At 43.0% G+C, this 17,396-nt stretch overlaps 2 protein-coding genes across 3 annotated transcripts; one reads left to right on the top strand and one right to left on the bottom strand.

Annotated features, from left to right (window-relative positions):
- Positions 1 to 190: 190 nt before the first annotated feature.
- Positions 191 to 4,078, bottom strand: LOC136439208 (Bardet-Biedl syndrome 10 protein homolog). Of its 2 annotated transcripts, none has more exons than XM_066434475.1 (3): positions 3,989 to 4,078; positions 2,316 to 2,475; positions 191 to 1,942 (listed from the first exon to the last, which is right to left on the bottom strand). In XM_066434475.1, exons 2-3 carry the CDS (start codon positions 2,436 to 2,438, stop codon positions 296 to 298), a joined length of 1,770 nt encoding a protein of 589 aa, XP_066290572.1. In that variant the 5' UTR covers positions 2,439 to 2,475; positions 3,989 to 4,078; the 3' UTR covers positions 191 to 295. The 2 variants fall into 2 exon arrangements, with proteins under 2 accessions (XP_066290572.1, XP_066290571.1); XM_066434474.1 differs by lacking the exon at positions 3,989 to 4,078 and adding an exon at positions 2,700 to 2,813.
- A 129-nt stretch (positions 4,079 to 4,207) lies between these two features.
- LOC136439206 (tonsoku-like protein) lies at positions 4,208 to 16,365 on the top strand. The gene is made up of 22 exons (XM_066434472.1): positions 4,208 to 4,352; positions 4,939 to 5,034; positions 5,263 to 5,614; positions 5,826 to 5,942; positions 6,071 to 6,357; positions 6,685 to 6,830; positions 7,112 to 7,264; positions 7,513 to 7,638; positions 7,751 to 7,940; positions 8,130 to 8,188; positions 8,291 to 8,453; positions 8,651 to 8,814; positions 9,195 to 9,315; positions 9,488 to 10,676; positions 11,028 to 11,184; positions 11,374 to 11,452; positions 11,744 to 11,914; positions 12,323 to 12,495; positions 14,066 to 14,237; positions 14,421 to 14,596; positions 14,831 to 14,904; positions 15,230 to 16,365. Exons 1-22 carry the CDS (start codon positions 4,310 to 4,312, stop codon positions 15,570 to 15,572), a joined length of 4,551 nt encoding a protein of 1,516 aa, XP_066290569.1. The 5' UTR covers positions 4,208 to 4,309; the 3' UTR covers positions 15,573 to 16,365.
- The last annotated feature ends 1,031 nt before the right edge of the window (positions 16,366 to 17,396 follow it).

Raw genomic sequence — 17,396 nt, 5'->3', positions numbered from 1 at the left:
TTGTCTTCTTGAAACAATTGGTTGTAATTGTTAACATTCAGACATCTTTCATCAGCCATGCCAGTCCCTTTGGGATACGGGTACTGAGACATTGTTAGAGCAGCCTAGGTACAGTATGTACAAATGCATATTCAGTGAGATAATATTATGTTGTTCTACTTTTCTAAAAAAAGAATCCTGTACCCTTGAATCCATAACCAAGGTGAACAATTTATTGCTTTGTAAATAAATTTTATGTTAAGCTACATGTTTTTCTGTCGTCATTTAGAATAGGTGTGTCAATCACTGTTTCCTCCTAATCTGAATCCAAATGGTTAGATTTAGGGAAGTGTTTGACACTGACTAAACAATCAATTCTCAGTATCTGCTGCAGCAGTTGGACAACATGACACAACAAGAAATACTTGGCCCTGATTGGTTCATACACACGTGCAGCAGCAATTGAATCCACCAACTGTCCTGAGTAGCCATCGATTCCTGCACAGTCTCTCATGGTTGCCCTGGCAAGTAGCCTAGGAAAGGAGTTCATGCTGCATTTTGGAATGTGAGAGTTTGCGTGTAGAGTTCTTGGTACACTTAGAACAGCTTCACTCAGAACTTTGCAAGCTACAGAAAGCTTTGAGTCTCTTGTATTGTCTGCATGCTCACGTAGATATCGGTGAACTAGAATCTCAAATGCACCACCGCCAAGCAGCAGACTGGGTTTGACATCACATTTTGTCAAATTAAAAGAATCATAACCAGAGCCTTTCAGTGAACTATGATCTGAACTTATCCCTGGATGACAATAATTGTTAGTGACATCCAACCACATTCTGGCAACTTTCAATGCATTGTGCATGGCATTTGTAAACAGCTTACAAAGCCCTGGATTTGGGCCACAGACAATTCCCTGTGTTGCTCTTATGCCACTACCTTCTTTCAGTCCTATATGTACACATCTGTTCTGACCACAAGTGATCTGCTTGCAAAACATAGCTTGTCCTACATTAATAGAATCAACATTCCAACTTGAGACAACCAAGGGTTGCAGAGAGGACAACCTGCAGAGTCTTTGCAGCTCCTCCTTTGGAATGTGGTGCACAACAGAGATGTTAGCAGCTTTGCACAAATATAGGACCATGTCTGATACATGTTCAGAAGTCAGTAGGACATTCACACCCTTAGATTCCAGCTCCTTGATCATGGCTTGCACTGTCTCTTGTTTCCATGAATGGACAAGAGACAATTCATCTTCATTTCTCACATACAAGGTTGAAGGTGTTTCTGTCTTGCTTGGTTCTAAGGGAGTTTCAAGGACAGCAAAGGTTACACTGTCTTTTAGAGCATCAGGATTCTCAGCTTTCACAGCAAAGTCTCTTTGTAAGATGACTCCATCAACAATGTGTGAAGAAGAAACAGGCTTTCCTGGCACCTGTAACCACACCAACTCAAAGTCATCAATCAGCTGCAATACAGCTGTAGACACATGCTTTCCATCTGCAGCTGTCTTAAAGATTATACTACAAACAATCTCTGTTAAGATTTCAACAACTCTTGCGGTAAACTTGCCACTTAAGAATGTCCTTACGGTGTTCAGACAGTATTCTCTCACTTGTGGAAGATTATCAATGTCTGTGACAACAGCATGTTTTAGAATACTAGGAAGGATAACTTCAGGAAGGGCGTGGTCGAGGAGTCTGTAGAATGCCTGGCTCATCTGTATGCGAAGTTGCTGCTCCTGCCCTTTCTGCACCTGGCTTTTTATGTGTGAATGTGTCGTTTCTTTCTCACAAATGTTGTGTATTGTTTGAAGGGCTTCTCTGAGCATGAGGAGAAAAGTTTTTGTTCCATCTCCTGTGATGGCGTGATGTGATTGGACAGCATCCATGATGAGGTTCCCTACTGGATGTGACAGGTGGAGAGACTTGATGATCGTACTGCCATCTGATGTGATCAGCACCTGGGAACAAAAGAAACTTAATCATTAATATGGAAGACATACATGTATTTCTATTTATCATGATCAACTGCAGTCATTTGTACAGATAATTTAGTTTCCATCCTGTGTGTAGAAAATAGTCCCTTCTGATTGATAACAGTGGCGAGTGGAGACACTTATCTTAGAGTATCAATTCAAGTGACTTACACAATCTATTACGACAATTGGCACTTCATTATTAAACACTTAAAGTTCAAGGCATTTTAGCAATACTGAAAATCAAAGGCCTGCTCAGATTGTCAGATAGAGGGACTTGACAAAGGTGTTGATACCTGGTAGCCTTCAAAGTTATATCAGGGTTAAATCCATGGTTATATCAACAAATATGTCTGACCTGTCCTGTAGCTGTGCTGATCATGTTGTGCAGGGCGTTGGGACCGAAGGACCCCTGCAGAATGCTGCAGACTGTGTGACAGATGGATGCTGCAGTACTGATATCTACACTCACACAAGACATGGTGTCAGATGCAGCAAACAGTCTCTGTATGTCCCACCTGAAATCAGATCGAACAAAATTTACTGATAGGTGGGGAATGGCACCTGTATCATGATAATAGGTCTGAATCAAGATTGGGGTACAGAAGTGGTTATAACATTTCTCAATTCAAGAAATCTCAAAATTCACAGATGTAGCACCCACTGTCTCTTTTGAACATTAAGCTAAGTTATTTAAGGTAAGTGCTAAAATTAGAACCTTGTACTTGTAGTATGGACAAACCTTAGAATTAGTGTGGCTTGTCTTTTCTTTTAGGCTCCATTTTCTATCTCTGCTGCAATCACTGGGTGGTGCTTTACTTTTGTTGTCTCATTCTCAAATCAAAACGGCTCTTTGTTATAACATTTCATACGTAAATTGGGCCAAATGAGAACAGCTAAATTTGACTAACAGTACAATATTTTGAAGAGTTCTGTCACAACCCACGGCCACGGTAGCCACAGATGATGCAGCCTGAGTGCTGAGGCATGTGTAACCACAGGAGAGAAGGGCTCTGTCCTCCCCCTGCTTACAGCACCCAAGTAAAGCCTCTGGCGGGAGCTGCACTTCTGACACTGGGGGTAGAAGGCAGGGGACGAGTACTTGGCATTTTTGTTTCTCTTGAGCCCTGCCTCATAAACTGCTAACGGTGGCTGATGATCTGCTATAAACCTTCCTCCTACCAAGATTCCAATCCTTTCTGTCAATGTCATCTTCTTGAAAACTTTGCCATAATAGGAAGTCCTTAGGCCTCCGAACTTTGAACCACAAGAGTGGCAACCATACTTCCTTCCAAGCTGTTGGATATGAATTTTCTTGCTTTGAGTTGCATACTTTAAAGACGCTGGAACTGCCTTCTTACCAAAGGCACCTGGATGTAGAAGATGGCTTGGCAAGACATTTCTGAACCGTCCACCGAGGAGTTTGAAGGTCCCACATGTTAGTGCCACAGTAGTTGGGGCTGCTATCCATGCTTGTTCTGAAGATAAAACATCTTTATACCCCTGATATTTTCTGAGGCTGATATAAGTAGACATTGCCACTAGTCCTGCAGCTGCTACTGCACTAAGTCCAGCTAATGGTGCAAAGATTCTGTTGCACGTCAGCCTCATGGGTGCAAAACAGAGATGCTGTATTGCACCTAATGACAGAGGGAAGGCGGACATCCCCACCAGAACTGGTACTGAGTTTGCCAGGGTAGTTTCTCTCAGCTGTGGCTTCATATTTATAATCCTGAGTTGTCAAATGATGAGAGAAGAATGTTGGCTTTTAATCACTGACCGTCACAGCCACCCAACCTTTGATTCTGAACAATCTCTTGGTCCTTGGTCATCCTGGCCTTGTCTATAACCTCCTTGGTCAAAGCTTTTGAAATTGCACAAGAGGTCCTTTTATCTACCGGAGCTTATAATAGTTTGTTGCTCGATATTCCACACTAGTAGTACACTCAAACATATATGCATAAATTGACCCTCTCTCAGCTTTACACCGCTGACACTAAACACATGAGTACCCTGCAGATCACCACTCACCTTCTGGACTGTTTCAGCTGACCGGGATCTACTTCCGGGGTCACGGGGGGAAATCATTAATAGACACTTTAATTAAGCGGTATGGTTAGACAGATAAAAATCTCAATAGAATTATAAAGAAGTATTCTTTGCGTACAAGTCCATTGGCTACCTTCTACATTTCATACATTATCGCCACATATATTTTCTGCTCCAGCCTTGACGCACGCGCAGTGGTAGACCCGGGAACTTTGACAGAAAAATGGCGGCTTCTGCAGATTTTACGACGTTTCGTCAAATTAAGTCACTTATTCATCAGTTCTGATACACTGAGGAGCCACCATGCCGTTGCTTGGGAAAAGCCAGAGCGCCAGAGAGTTCAAACGTATGTTTTAGGCATCTTTGACAAACATTGTTGATGTTATTGTGACCCCCCAAGTGGGAGGGGGGTAATTTGCACCAAACGATAGTATAGTAGGAAGATATAAGATCCTTGTTGAAATCTAAACATAGTGAATTTCTCACAGTTTATCGAACTTTTTGAATACTTCTATGTTTACCAAATAAGACGTACGAGGGGATATGAGGTCAAATATTAGGTTTTTCTGGATAACCTACTAGAGGCTGTCCTTGTTTTGGTTCCACCTTAAAACTAAAGGGGATTCTTTGTTTTCAGTCAGGACACATAATTTTCTTACAGCTCAAAATCATGAAAATGGGCTACCCCCCAAAAAAAGAAATTGTGGAGAGTGGTCTCAATCAACCGACCAATCAAAACAAAGTCAACTCCCAAGTCCAATCCAAGTTTGCTTGATGCAACCACCTGTCCAATTCAACCTCTTCTGCCCCCATCGTCCCATATTTTTCATTTTTGGGAATAGCCCAATAAGGGTGGGAGTTTGATGTCGTTGAAGAAATAGACTAAGTTTTGTAAGTGGACCTGAAGTCCTTCTTTTGTGGTACATCTGTAGGTCTGCAGAAGGCCCGTCTAAAGGCTCAGTCTAACAACAACACCAAGGAGGAGGCAGAGATCTGTAACCAGCTGGGCGAACTACTGGCCAAACATGGTAATTAAGTAGTAATATGTTCAATATCGTATTCCTAAACTCACAAACCTATCATGTATGTCATACCATCTGTATGTCTTGTCAATTTGTAGTATGTAGTGTCAACCAGGTTAGCTGGATACATTTATCAGCATGTTTGAAGACTGTAAGTTCTGCCTAAATGATTTGGAAAAGAATCGTTGCTTTAGAAAAATGTTGTACTGGAAGATTATATGCTTCCGTTTCCAGGTGAATATGAGGAGGCTGTAGAGGAACACCGTAATGAGCTCCACTTGTCTGACTCCATCGGTGACCTCTTGGGCACTGCCATCGCACATCGCAAAATCGGGGAGTGTCTGAGCAGCCTAGATCGCTTCGATGATGCGGTGAAACACCAGAAGTCTCATTTACGACTGGCGAGGTCGTTGGCAAACCATGTGGAGGAACAGCGTGCCCTGGCGACGCTGGGCAGAACGTACCTGCTGCAGGCAGACAGTCTGACGGGGACGGAAGGGGCCACGGCTGCGCTGATTAAAGCTCAGCAGGCTTTCCTGAAGAGTCTGGACGTGTGTGATCTGCTGAGGGACGTGGTGCCCATCAGGTCTGATTTAAACACAGTTTGGGTTCTACTTATACAATGTAGGTCAGGCCTGCATAAATGCTCAACTACCTGGTTCTCCTTTTTGTTTCAATAGTTTAAAAGAACATACTGTGTAAAATCTATAGATGTAAGAGAGTATAATTCATTGTTGTCACACAAAAATGAATTTTGACTTCTTAATCACCTGATGTTTGAATGTTTGTTTTACAAGTGACTACAATGAGATGAGAGCTCGCCTGTTCCTGAACCTGGGAATTGTGCTGGACAACAAGGGGGATGCCACTGGGGAATGGAAAGCCTTCATCAAGAAATGTATCTTCATCTGCGAGTAAGTTTGTGTAACATAGATATGATGTTCAAAATTCTCTAAGCTGTATGCAACTTGCAAGTCTGGTCAAATTTGACTTTGTGTCCTAATCATTATTTAAATCGTTGACTAAACATTTTCCATTTCAGGAAGCACAAACTGTTAGAAGACCTGTATCGTGCCCACTACACACTCGGGGACATCTACCAGCGCAGAGGCTACCCTGCACAAGCCCTGCGCTCCATAGAGGCAGCGCTACAGTGTGCCAAGAAGATGAAGGACAAGTTCATAGAGAGCGAATGTCTGGCCAGCACAGCACAGGTCCACCTCCATCTGGGAGACTGGCCGGCAGCCAAACGAGCCCTCAGGAAGGCCTACAAGCTGGGCTCTCTGTTGGACAAGGACCGCCACAGGATTATTAGCTGTCTAAGGACAGGTTTGTCCAGTTTGTCAATCAGTTAATCTCCTCATAAGTTATCTAGTCTGCCATGCTGTAGGTTTGGAGAGTAAGAACATGGTGATGGCAATTTATAGTTTTTACTGGTATGGAAACTTCATTGATATTAGACTTATTTCATGTGGAAAGTTTGCAGGGTAATCAACGGAAAGTGAAAAGTGAGGAGGCATATGAGGAACGTAGTGGTCATTTAGATAAAAAGAAAGAAAACATTTTTAGGAGAGCCCCCCCTCCCCCCCTTAACTGTTATAACATACAAGCCCTTAGCCATTTATGCTTAAATAATGCCTGTTCTCCTTCCCACAGCCATTAAGGGATGTCACCTGTTGCGTGAACTGCGTGAGTTGTCTGAGGAGGACCACCAGGGAAGGATGTGTGTGTATGAGAAGCTAGGAGACACCAGCTCTGATCTGGGCCTATACAGCAAGGCTGTGGAGTACTATAACAAACAGGTACTCACATCTTATATTATGATGTTATAAAAAATTAGTGTGAATATTATTTTTGTGATCTAGGAATCAATACCTACTTTGTGATCAAATTCCAAATTAATTAGTAGATATTGTTAGGAAAAACATGTATTGCCAATGAGTATCAAAATGATGATTCAGACTGTAGTAAGAACTTTCAAAGTTCATCATTGTCAGTTGTACAATCTGATTTAAAATACAAGTTTTACTATAGTTACACTACAGTTTTGCCCATATTCCTTGTGTTTCTTGTGCTGTTCCAGCTGTCCTGTGCGACACAGCTACAGAAGCCAGCCCGTCAGATGGCTGTCATACACTACTCCCTGGCTGCCAGCTATGCAGACATGAAGGAGTTTGGCAAGGCAGTGGACCACTACAGGCAGGAGCTACAGTATAGGAAGGGCAATGTCAAGGAGGTATTCCTAACTAATAAAGTACATATAACATCTTAGCCTTTCTTGTTTGGGCCACTTTAAGAACAACAAGCTTAGCAATAATTATTGGACACTATTACCTTAACAAATAGCATTTTTTTGCCCAAGAAAAATATATTTTATCAACAAACCTTTGGGGAATGGTACTTTCTACTTTCAGCAGTGTTATTTGCTCCTGAGAAGTTTGGCTCTTTAATAATGATTGATGACAAGCCCCTTTTTTTCTGTAGGAATGTAAAACCTTGCTGCTATTGGCCCAAGCCCTAGAGGATGGTGGGAATGCATACAGCCAGCTGGAAACTGTATACCAGCAAGCTTTGCAAGCAGCAAGACAGACAGATTCTGACAAACTAAAGGTGGGTATTTGTAAATCTTTGAAACATAGCTGAGATACTGTTTTTACTCCATTGTTTTGACATGAAACTGCGTGCTGATGTTTTGTATAACTCTATCGTATTTTTGCGACAGATCCGTGTGTTGAAGCACTTCTGCATCGTACAAGAACAATTTGGGGTGGACAGCGCAGACCTGCGGGAAGAGCTGAGCTGTGTGCGGGATCAGAGTGGTGTAGCCTCAGGTGATGAGAGCAGCGACGAGGAAGCTGAATCAGACAGGGGAGGGAGTGAGTCTGTGGAGGAGGTGGACTTATCTGCATCAGGTGAGTTGTCAGTGTAAATCAGTTCATCTTCTGGTTTTAGGAACTTTGATTTTACTTTAGACATGTAGGGCTGATCAACTAGGATCCCAACACAGTAACATTTAAGGGCCTAGTATGGTCATGTAATGCAGTGACTGACCCCCTAGTGATGTGCCAGTGTTTATGTTAACCATATCCTCTCCACCACAGATGACTCTGAGAATGAAGAGTATGATCGAGGTACTACAGGGAGGGCCAGGAAGGGATGGGTGAGTACTCTGATCTGACACATTCCTTTGTGCCTCTAGTTTCCAGTTTTGATAATCATCTTTCTCTCTGTGTGTTGACAAAAATGACCATTTCCTTTCCAGATGAACCGTAAGAATGAGAAAGGGGAGTCCATGTTACACAGGGCCTGTATCGATGGTAACCTGAAGCTGGTGAAGTCACTGGTGGAACAGGGCCATCCCGTCAACCCTCGGGACTACTCCGGCTGGCTGCCACTGCACGAGGCCTGTAACCATGGTTACCTAGGTACACAGCCTACCTGGAGATATCGTTGAGTCATAAGCTCCATTGAAAGAATGTGTATTGCTGCCAAGGAGGTTATGTCTCCAACTGTGTTGGTTTGGAGGATTGTAACAAGTATAACTCAAAACCTGTTAATGAATTTACATATCTATTGGCTTGTGGGTAATATAATTAATATATATATTGTTCTATCTGTACAGACATAGTGGAGTATCTGGTAGACCACAATGCAGCTATCAATGACAGAGGAGGGGAACACTGTGAGGGGATCACCCCCCTTCACGATGCAGCCATCTGTGGACACGGGGACATCGTCCAGCTGCTGGTCAGCAAAGGGGCCAATGTCCTGGCCAAGGACGATGAGGTGACCAATCAAACTGTAGTTTGAAGTTGACATTCTTGCCACGGGAGTTGTATTTTCACTTGTGTTGGTTTATTTGTCAATTTCTTGGTTTGTTTGTGTGTTAATGTTTGGACATGTTTTCTTGTGGGATTACTTTGAGTTAAAGAAGAGGCAAAGAGCTTTTTGTTTCAATCAATATAGGGATTCTGAAAGGACTCTAGACCATTGCAAGGGTGGGTTATCCTCCCAGCAACTTCTATCTCAAACTACAGATGACAAATGCCATTAATTCTACTGAGGAAACTATGTCTATGCTGCTCTTGTGGAGGATTTTACTCTCCAAGTGATCTCTAAGTTGATTAAAGAGGTCATACCTTATGCATATAATTTTTTTGCTGCAGGGCCGAACCCCCCTCGATGCCCAGGTGACTTGGAGACAGTCCTATGAGAAGGAGTTGGATGAAGAGGCCCTTAACCTTGCTCTCAGGACTGAGAGGGTGCTCAAGACAGCCATGAAGGAAGGTTTGTCTTTCCCTTCATACAAGTACTTGGACAATAGGGGGTATAGATAGTTCTTGTATATTCCACAGATTTTACTGCAAAAGTGTGATGACTTAATAATTTGGTTTAGTTGATATTCTTCACACTGTAATTTGTTTTCCTTACCTTTAGTATTCTTGTAATACATCTCCAGGAAACCCCAATGTAGCCCCTATTCGGTCCAGAGCATCCCTCCATGATGACCTCTTTGATGATGAAGACACAGAATCTGCCAACCCTGAACTTGCAGTACCACAGCAGATCACTAGGAGGCAGCATTTCACCAGGGGAGAAACCAACACCAGTAGGAGAAGGGAGACAGGTAGAACACTGCAAAGGAGTAAACCTCAAGGACAAAAACAAAGGGTCGACAAAAGAAGCCACGTCATTGGCTGTGTTGAGTCAGATGACAGTGAAGGATCCAATGATGTTGACTCTTATTCAGGTAATAGTTTAAGCCAAAGTCAGCCAGTATCTGACATAGACACATTCCAGCATTTCTCAGGAAATGGTACACCTACCTCAAGCCAGGTACCTATGGAGGAGTATGAGGATGATTTTGTCGAACTGAGACCACCAAGAACTAAGCAGAGAAGTAGGGTTACACGTCCAAGGGTGGTCAATGATCATGGTATGGAAGAAGAAGCATTTGCTTCTCGGGTTGAGCCAGAAGTACATCTAAGTCATAATCTCCACGAGGAGACAGATACAGTATCATTATTAGACGACCCAACAAACGTATACCAACAGGCTATGGCTTCTGTAGGGCGTAGTGCTGTCAGGCGCGAATTCTCACAAATCTCGCAGCGACCGCGAGACCAGGAGGAAGCTGCGTCCAACCACACACCGGCTCTTATCAACGAAGAGGAATACACGGGAGGGGACGATTGGTTAGTTGACGATGTGGTTCAAAGGCCGGCAAAGCGTCAGAAGCTGAGCTGCGCGTTCAGCGATGGGAATAAGGCCAGAAGCGTCAGTAGTAGAACGCCCTCCACTGGCAGTGGTGGTGAAGGGGACGTCAGTAATGATACAGTTGTTAACAGTAGAACTCAGGCTCGAGGGAGTTCCAGTAACAGAACCTCTGGGAGAAATCGACTTTCCCGCCCCAAGAGACAAACCCAGCTCACCCTGACTGGTATGGGGGTGAGACAACAGGACAGAAGACAGGATTCCGTCATGCTGGATCTAACAGAAGAGCCGCAGGTGTTCTCAGCACCATCCACACAAGGGGACGCTGTTGTTCGTCCACCTGCCCAGGTACACAGTACAGCAGCTGGACAGGTGCCCATGAGATTGAGGGTGAAAGTTCAGGACAAGACCTTTCTCATACCTATTCCTAACAGGTACATGTTTCCACACAATGTTATGTATGCACATGTATAGTGTTGTAGACAGTTTGTCCTCATAATAGTGAATCCATGCTATTTTACAGTGTAGATTTACTGTGTTGAGATTCAGAACTGTTGATTGAAAACCCAAGTGACATTATCTTTTTCACTTGTATTTTCACCAGTCAGTAGACAGCTGCTTTACATTTCATAGAACCTTTTGTGTTGCCAATTTTATTTCAACAGGATGTCTTGAACTCTCTTACTCATGTAACTACACAAACAAACAAGCTTTACAGTCCCCTATTACAATATATTGTGAGACTTGACAGATTCTTATTCACTGGTATCTTTTAAACCTTTCAGTGACAGCAATAAGTCCATAGTCTGGTTGGCTGAGCAGGCTTCTCAGCGCTACTACAACATGTGTGGCCTGCGCCCCAGGCTCGCACTCCACACCAGGGAAGGGGCCATGCTGGAGGCTCACGATGCCATCTCTGATGTGCTCTCCACCAATGAGGAGGTGAGTTGCACATGGGATAACCAATGAGCAGGCATGTTGCATACATGTAAAGCTCTACCTTCAAATGTTAATGTATGAGGCACACCAGTCAGTCAGGGATGTCACAATTGTGAAGGTATGTGAAAGTTCTAGAGCCGAAGTAGGAGAGTTTTTTAAGGATTTATCCTCAAAGATATTTTCTTTCCCAAGGTTGTTGCTAGCGTCCAGTCCTGGGACTTACCCCCACTACCAGAGAGGTACATCAAGGCTTGTGAGAACTCTAACTCAGGTGAGACACTGTACACCTATCAGTCGCAATTCTCACATGGAGATACTGACAGTCTTGTGGTCTGAATGATAATGATCTGCAAGAAAATTTTAGAATGGAATATTCTCATACAACACAACAGGGAAAGGTTCGTGGATGATACTTATTTGTTTTGAAATTACAATTCTGAGACAAGAAAGAAGCCATCCATAGGATCTCCTTATGTCTTGTCATTTTTATGTAGTCAAGTCTCTATATGTCTGACTTGCTCTTGTGAAGGTTGTGTTGTTCAGTTCCTCCACCTTTCCCCAGCTGTCAATCCTAGAGTGCGTGCCCTGTGTGAGTCCCAGCAGACCTCAGCCAGCTTGAGTGCCTCCAGTCTGGGTCTACGTCTGCCCAGCCTCTCCCCCCTCCTCAGTGCCCTACAGTGTCAGTACTGTATCAAGACTCTTGTCCTGGCTGGGAACAGGATTGGGGACAAAGGTAGGATAAGCTGTATGAATTAACCAGCTTTGTCTGGTTCATAGCGATTTATTGATACTGCTGTTCCTAATGCTCTGCATAGGTAAGAAGATTCTGCATCATTGTTTTCTCCAAGTCAAGTCAAAACTTTCACAGGGCAAGTTACTGGTACTCATAACTGTGATATCTCATGCAGTCATGGTAGTCTTCTACAATTTTTAACTGCTAAAAATGAAAGTTTAATGTAGCAAATGCAACGATAGAAAGTATTGCCTATTACCATGTTGAAATGTTTGCATAGTATTAGTAATGCTTTTATACTGAGCCTGTGTAGTATATATGAAATTCAATCTGAAAAGATTGGTACTTTTAGGGCCTTTATGCTTGGCTTACCCAAGCTTTGTTTTTCACTCCCTTAACGTTCCCCAGGTGCCCATCTGCTGGCCTCAGCTGTAGTGACCCTGCCTAGCCTGGTACAGCTGGACATCTCCTGTAGCGGCCTGACTCATGCCGGACTGACCACCATGGCAGAGGTGCTGGGAGGAGACCAGGGGACCACAGGACAGCTGAACACAGCCCTGCAGTCTGGGAAACCTCTACAGGTAACAGTTATGAACTTACAGGGTTCAAAATACTTTCTATAGCCATGTTGCCTATGAGCTTTTTTAAAGTTTTCGAGTTTAAAACTAAGTTGCGCCAAACAAAAAATGGTTGCTCGGTGCTTCTTGGCAACCGGGTCTTTCGAACCCAGACATAACACAGCCCTGCTGACATGAGGGTCTTTGATGTTATTGATACTCAACAGGTAGCCTCCATAGCAGGCTCTGAACCGGCCTTTTTGGGGGCTAAATAATACACCTTTTGCAGCCAGCCCGTAACCATCAGCCACCCCCGTAACCATTTTGCCGGTAGAGCCTGCATTATAACGGCGGGTCAAAGCGAAATTAAAATCACGTTAGGAGAATTAACGCAGAGGTGCGAATTTCCTGCCTATGGTAGACCGCACAATAGCAGTACACGCACCTCCTCCAGACAGTGCGCTTTCACGCCCCCGTGTGCACTAACCCGACAATTTTCTAACGGTACAAATTCTCAAAATTCTCTTTTTTTGGAGATATCGATACAGAAGTTTAAAATTACTTATTTCGGCATGTCTGACACCCTTGCCAGGACGGAGGGTTGATCGCGCGACGCATGGCGGTTTCCCCATCGGAAAGACACTCTCGGGCCATCCGAGCCGGGACACAAGGCAACGATAGCTTCGTCGGCCTAGCTACAGGCCATGGCAAATCAATTTTGCATCCATTGCCGATGAGCGAATATGATGTGGTCGCCATTTCACCCACCCAGACCCTTGTTGTAGACCAGATAAGACGTAGCTAAGTTTGTTTCCATCTTATTTCACTATGGTAGATGCCCCCCTCCCTCACTGTCATCATGCAATCCGAGGCACATTAAAACTTGCGTTTGTCTAGCGTTTGCCTTAGCCCATGTTCATGTTTGTCTTTTGGAACAGTTGAAGTTGAAATAGCAAACTTTTTTGCCACAAACTTTACGATGCATGCAAAAACGAGTTACCAGATGTACCAGTCGGCGCGTGTTGGTAAACAACATGCTGTATGTAAATGAGCAGTCGCGCGTGCGGGCCGAGTTGTTAACGTGTTAACTGCTTGTCGCGGACATGCGAATTGCTCCTAACGTGATTTTAATTTCGCTTTGACCCGCCGTTATAATGCAGGCTCTACCGGCAAAATGGTTACGGGGGTGGGGGTGGCTGATAGTTACGGGTTGGCTGCAAAATGTGTATTATTTAGCCCCGGTTCAGAGCCTGCTATGGAGGCTACTCAACAGGAATGTCAGCAGTGTTGTACTGAATACTGTTCAGCACCAAGGACAGGCACAGCACCAAGATAGCTAGTGTCATTGTGAAGTGGGGTGGCCTGTATTATGTTTTTGAAATGATTTCTGAAAAATGCAGGCCACCAGCATAGGTTTGGGCATTTCCTAGTTCACTTGTTAATTCTAGCATGCCACCCATTGCAAATACCCATATTAAAAGTTATGAGCCAGAGAAGTTAGAAGATAAAATCTGTCATGATGTAAGAAAAAGTGCTGCTTTCATATCAAACAGAACTAGTAGAAATTGTATTAAAGCACATGTTGTTGTCTCAGCACCTGGAAAATCTGAACCTTGGTTTCAACCCACTGGGAGACAGCTGCACTCTGCCCCTGGCCAGACTGGTGCAGGCCTGCCCCCTGCTGACGGTACTGCAGCTGCAGTCCTGCTGCCTGAGTATGAAGGTGTTCCAGCAGCACCGCAGGCAGCTCATGGATGGGCTGAAAGGTTAGTTTTGTTGGTTGGCCGGTGTGTTTTAATGGAAGGGTAGGGTGGAAGATGGCTAACCTATTAGAAAAGTTGGGGATGAGGTAATTTTGGGGAAGACACTGCTTATTCATTTGATTTTTTTCACTTTTTTCATTTTGCCTCATTTTCTTTTTGAACCCTATTTGTTATGTGACCATCCAGGAGCCCTACACCTCCAGACCCTGGACATATCCCACAATCCCCTGGGCTCAACAGGGGTGGAGCTGCTCCTGAAATGTCTGGCGCAGGACGTGGTGACCTCACTTGACCTCCGCGGGGTCATTGCCACCTCCAGTAACAACCACCTGGCCAGACACGTCTCCTTGTACCTCGCTCAGGTGAAGTCAAAACGAAATCTCAATTTCAGGAACGACCCTTGAAAAACCTTATAGTTTTATGTTCTCACCTGCATGTACTTTTTCCCCGCTGTTACCAAATGATTTTGTTCTTTTATGTGCAAATAAACAATAAACATGTGTAACTACATTAGAATAAAGTGAAAAGGAATAGTCCAATTGAAAAGAAAAAGAGCAGACTTTTGTGATGTTGTAACGTCATGTTGTCTGTTGCAGCCTGACTGTGTGCTGAAGCACCTGAGTGTGGCTGATAACTACCTGTGTGATGACATGCTGGAGGAGATCACCAGGTCAGGACTTGTTCATGGAAGGATGGCTGGATAAATGGTTAAACAAGTATGAAAGTGGATACAAGTGCTGTAGTGTTTTAAAATGTCAGTGCAGCAAAAGAATATGGTCTTTTCTATTCAATACCTTTTGGGATGTTTGTGGCATTGCCATCCTGAATTAGCTAGAAATGTATATGTATATGATATGCCAACAAGGCTGTTCTTGGTGTAAGAATGGAGAAACAAAAGAAATATTTCTTTTAAAAGAATACGCCTGACAGTAACAGTAATGGTTCTGTGCTAAGACTTGTTTACTAACTGCAGATTTCCCCCACTGTCCTTACAGAGCCCTGCAGTCCAACCCTGTCCTACAGTCCCTACAAGTGTCCACTAACTGTAAGCTGGGGAACCAGACGCTCCAGACAGTCCTGGAGACCGTCCAGTCAGGGGTCCCTCTCCAGGAGCTGGACATGTCAGGCTGTGGACTGACCGCTCCACTCAGCAGCACAACCCTGGAGATGTTGGAACACACTGCTGCAGGGCTGAGGAAGTTAACGCTCTGTGGGAATAATCTGAAGAATGGGGACAAGGACCAGATTGTTGATCTGTGGCACATGAAGTGGGGAGGGAAAGCTCTGGTGCATGTGGAGAAAAACAGCTGTAAGCTTGGGGTGGCTGAGGAGGGGTAGAGAAATGTAGGGCACCTTCCTGTATCAGAAGTGTCAAAGAGCTGAAAGAATAACATTGGAGAAAGGTACAATAAAGTAAGTCATTGTTATTCATATAACCCCATCTTGCCAAGTGTCTGATTTGTGACAAGTTTTCAGATGTGAGTACACATTGTGTGCAATGTCATCATCTTCCTACAACCTTTTAATATCATTTTAATATTGAGTATTACTGCTATTTCCAGATACAAATGTATTAAGTTCTGACGTATATAAAGTGTATCTCTGCTACAACACCGCTAAAGTTGGATTAGTTTGGAAAATATATAATTATATATACTGATATAGGGCTTAAGTGAGATATTAATTTTGTATATTTCAAAGCACTTACTAGTACAAGAGTACTTGGGTCTTCTTCAAGGTGTTTGATTCTCAGACTTTGAGTAGATGTATTTTTTCTTAAAAACGATCATGAAATTGTGGGTAGGATGTTTGTTCTACAAGTTGTATATCCTTATTGCCACCCTGCAGCAATACTGATTTGATGATTGCAATGTTTAAAACAGTATTTACTTGACATATCTGTAATAATATTTATAACAGTTAATTCTCATGTTTAGATGTTGAATGTGTATTCCTGTCAACTGATAAACAAAAGATGCATATCATTTGTACATACAAGATGTTATCAGGTATTCTTGGTTGATATAAAGGCCTTTCTTATACTTGTACATGTAGTAGAAAGTTGGAATCTGACATAAACAGATGTGGTCTTATAAGACATTACAGAATAAATTTGTGTTCTGTGAACAGGTATACGGTGTTCTTTGTTGTCACATGAAATGCTAGTGCTCAGGGACACATTTCCAAACTGGGGCCTAGCGGGCAAGAAAAATGTATGGCATGAAATATGCACAAGCCAGAGTTCTGGGACCTTATGGCTTTGCCATGGAGATGTTAATGTTTTCGAGTGACGTATTATAAATGTTTCTCTTTGATTATGCAAATAAGGTCCTCATTTCCGCATTTTAGTGTAACTTATGTCGGGAAAGTTGTTAGGTGACATAATTTGTAGCAGTGAACATCATGTTATTGAGTACTATTTATGTCAGAAAGTTACGCTTTTATATTTTCAAACTAGATTTCAGTGAAGTGCCGACAAGTAATCCATGTTGGTACTGCAGTCTTAGAACTAATCTATTTTACAAAATAATCCGAAATCCCATAGGTAATGTAGTTTTCAAGGCATCTTGATATGTGCACTACAACATACATGCACAATACTTTAAGACAAAAATCTTCATACAAAAAGGTACATTTTTGTACAAAGGGCAGTAATGATTTTGACTTCATATGTACCGTTACAGGGATTTTTAATGCCTGCTAGACTAGCCAATGGTTTTGTTATCAAAATTATATCGTAACGTAAAAAGTTTTTGGAGATGCTGTAAACATTTAAATAAGTCAGGTCGCACTGACTTGATTACTAGTATATGGATGACATCTGCGCGCGCATCAACTGTCGTCCGTTTCGAAAACAACAACAAAATGCGACCATCTCATTTTTCGTCTAACTCTTCCTATTTCTTCCCTATTTGTCAGATTTAATGATGAAATCCTAGAGGGCAAGTTTAGTGTGTCTCCCAAGCCAAGCAATTACAAATGTTCACACTATTTTCTCGGGCTGTCTCTTTCACTTGTGCTGTGGTCCTGACACCGAAGAGCGAGTTGGATAAATTATGTTCATGAGCACCAGTAACGAAAGTGATTGTAATCAAAAGAAAGAAGAGCATTTGATTCAAAGGAACATTCCTTTGTTTAGTCATAAGGCCACAGCAAGTAAAT

The sequence above is a fragment of the Branchiostoma lanceolatum genome, chromosome 7 (assembly GCF_035083965.1).
Source record: "Branchiostoma lanceolatum isolate klBraLanc5 chromosome 7, klBraLanc5.hap2, whole genome shotgun sequence".
In the NCBI taxonomy this organism is placed as follows: domain Eukaryota; kingdom Metazoa; phylum Chordata; class Leptocardii; order Amphioxiformes; family Branchiostomatidae; genus Branchiostoma; species Branchiostoma lanceolatum.
This window is presented reverse-complemented; position numbering and strand designations above follow the sequence as displayed.

Excerpts from the sequence above, each read along its gene's own strand:
- LOC136439208 (XM_066434475.1), bottom strand. The coding sequence starts at position 2,438 with ATGTCTTGTGTGAGTGTAGATATCAGTACTGCAGCATCCATCTGTCAC. Across the intron at positions 1,943-2,315 it reads TCAGCACAGCTACAGGACAG|GTGCTGATCACATCAGATGG; the intron begins GTCAGACATATT and ends TTTTGTTCCCAG.
- LOC136439206 (XM_066434472.1), top strand. The coding sequence starts at position 4,310 with ATGCCGTTGCTTGGGAAAAGCCAGAGCGCCAGAGAGTTCAAAC. Across the intron at positions 7,941-8,129 it reads GGTGGACTTATCTGCATCAG|ATGACTCTGAGAATGAAGAG; the intron begins GTGAGTTGTCAG and ends TCTCCACCACAG. Across the intron at positions 10,677-11,027 it reads CTCATACCTATTCCTAACAG|TGACAGCAATAAGTCCATAG; the intron begins GTACATGTTTCC and ends TAAACCTTTCAG.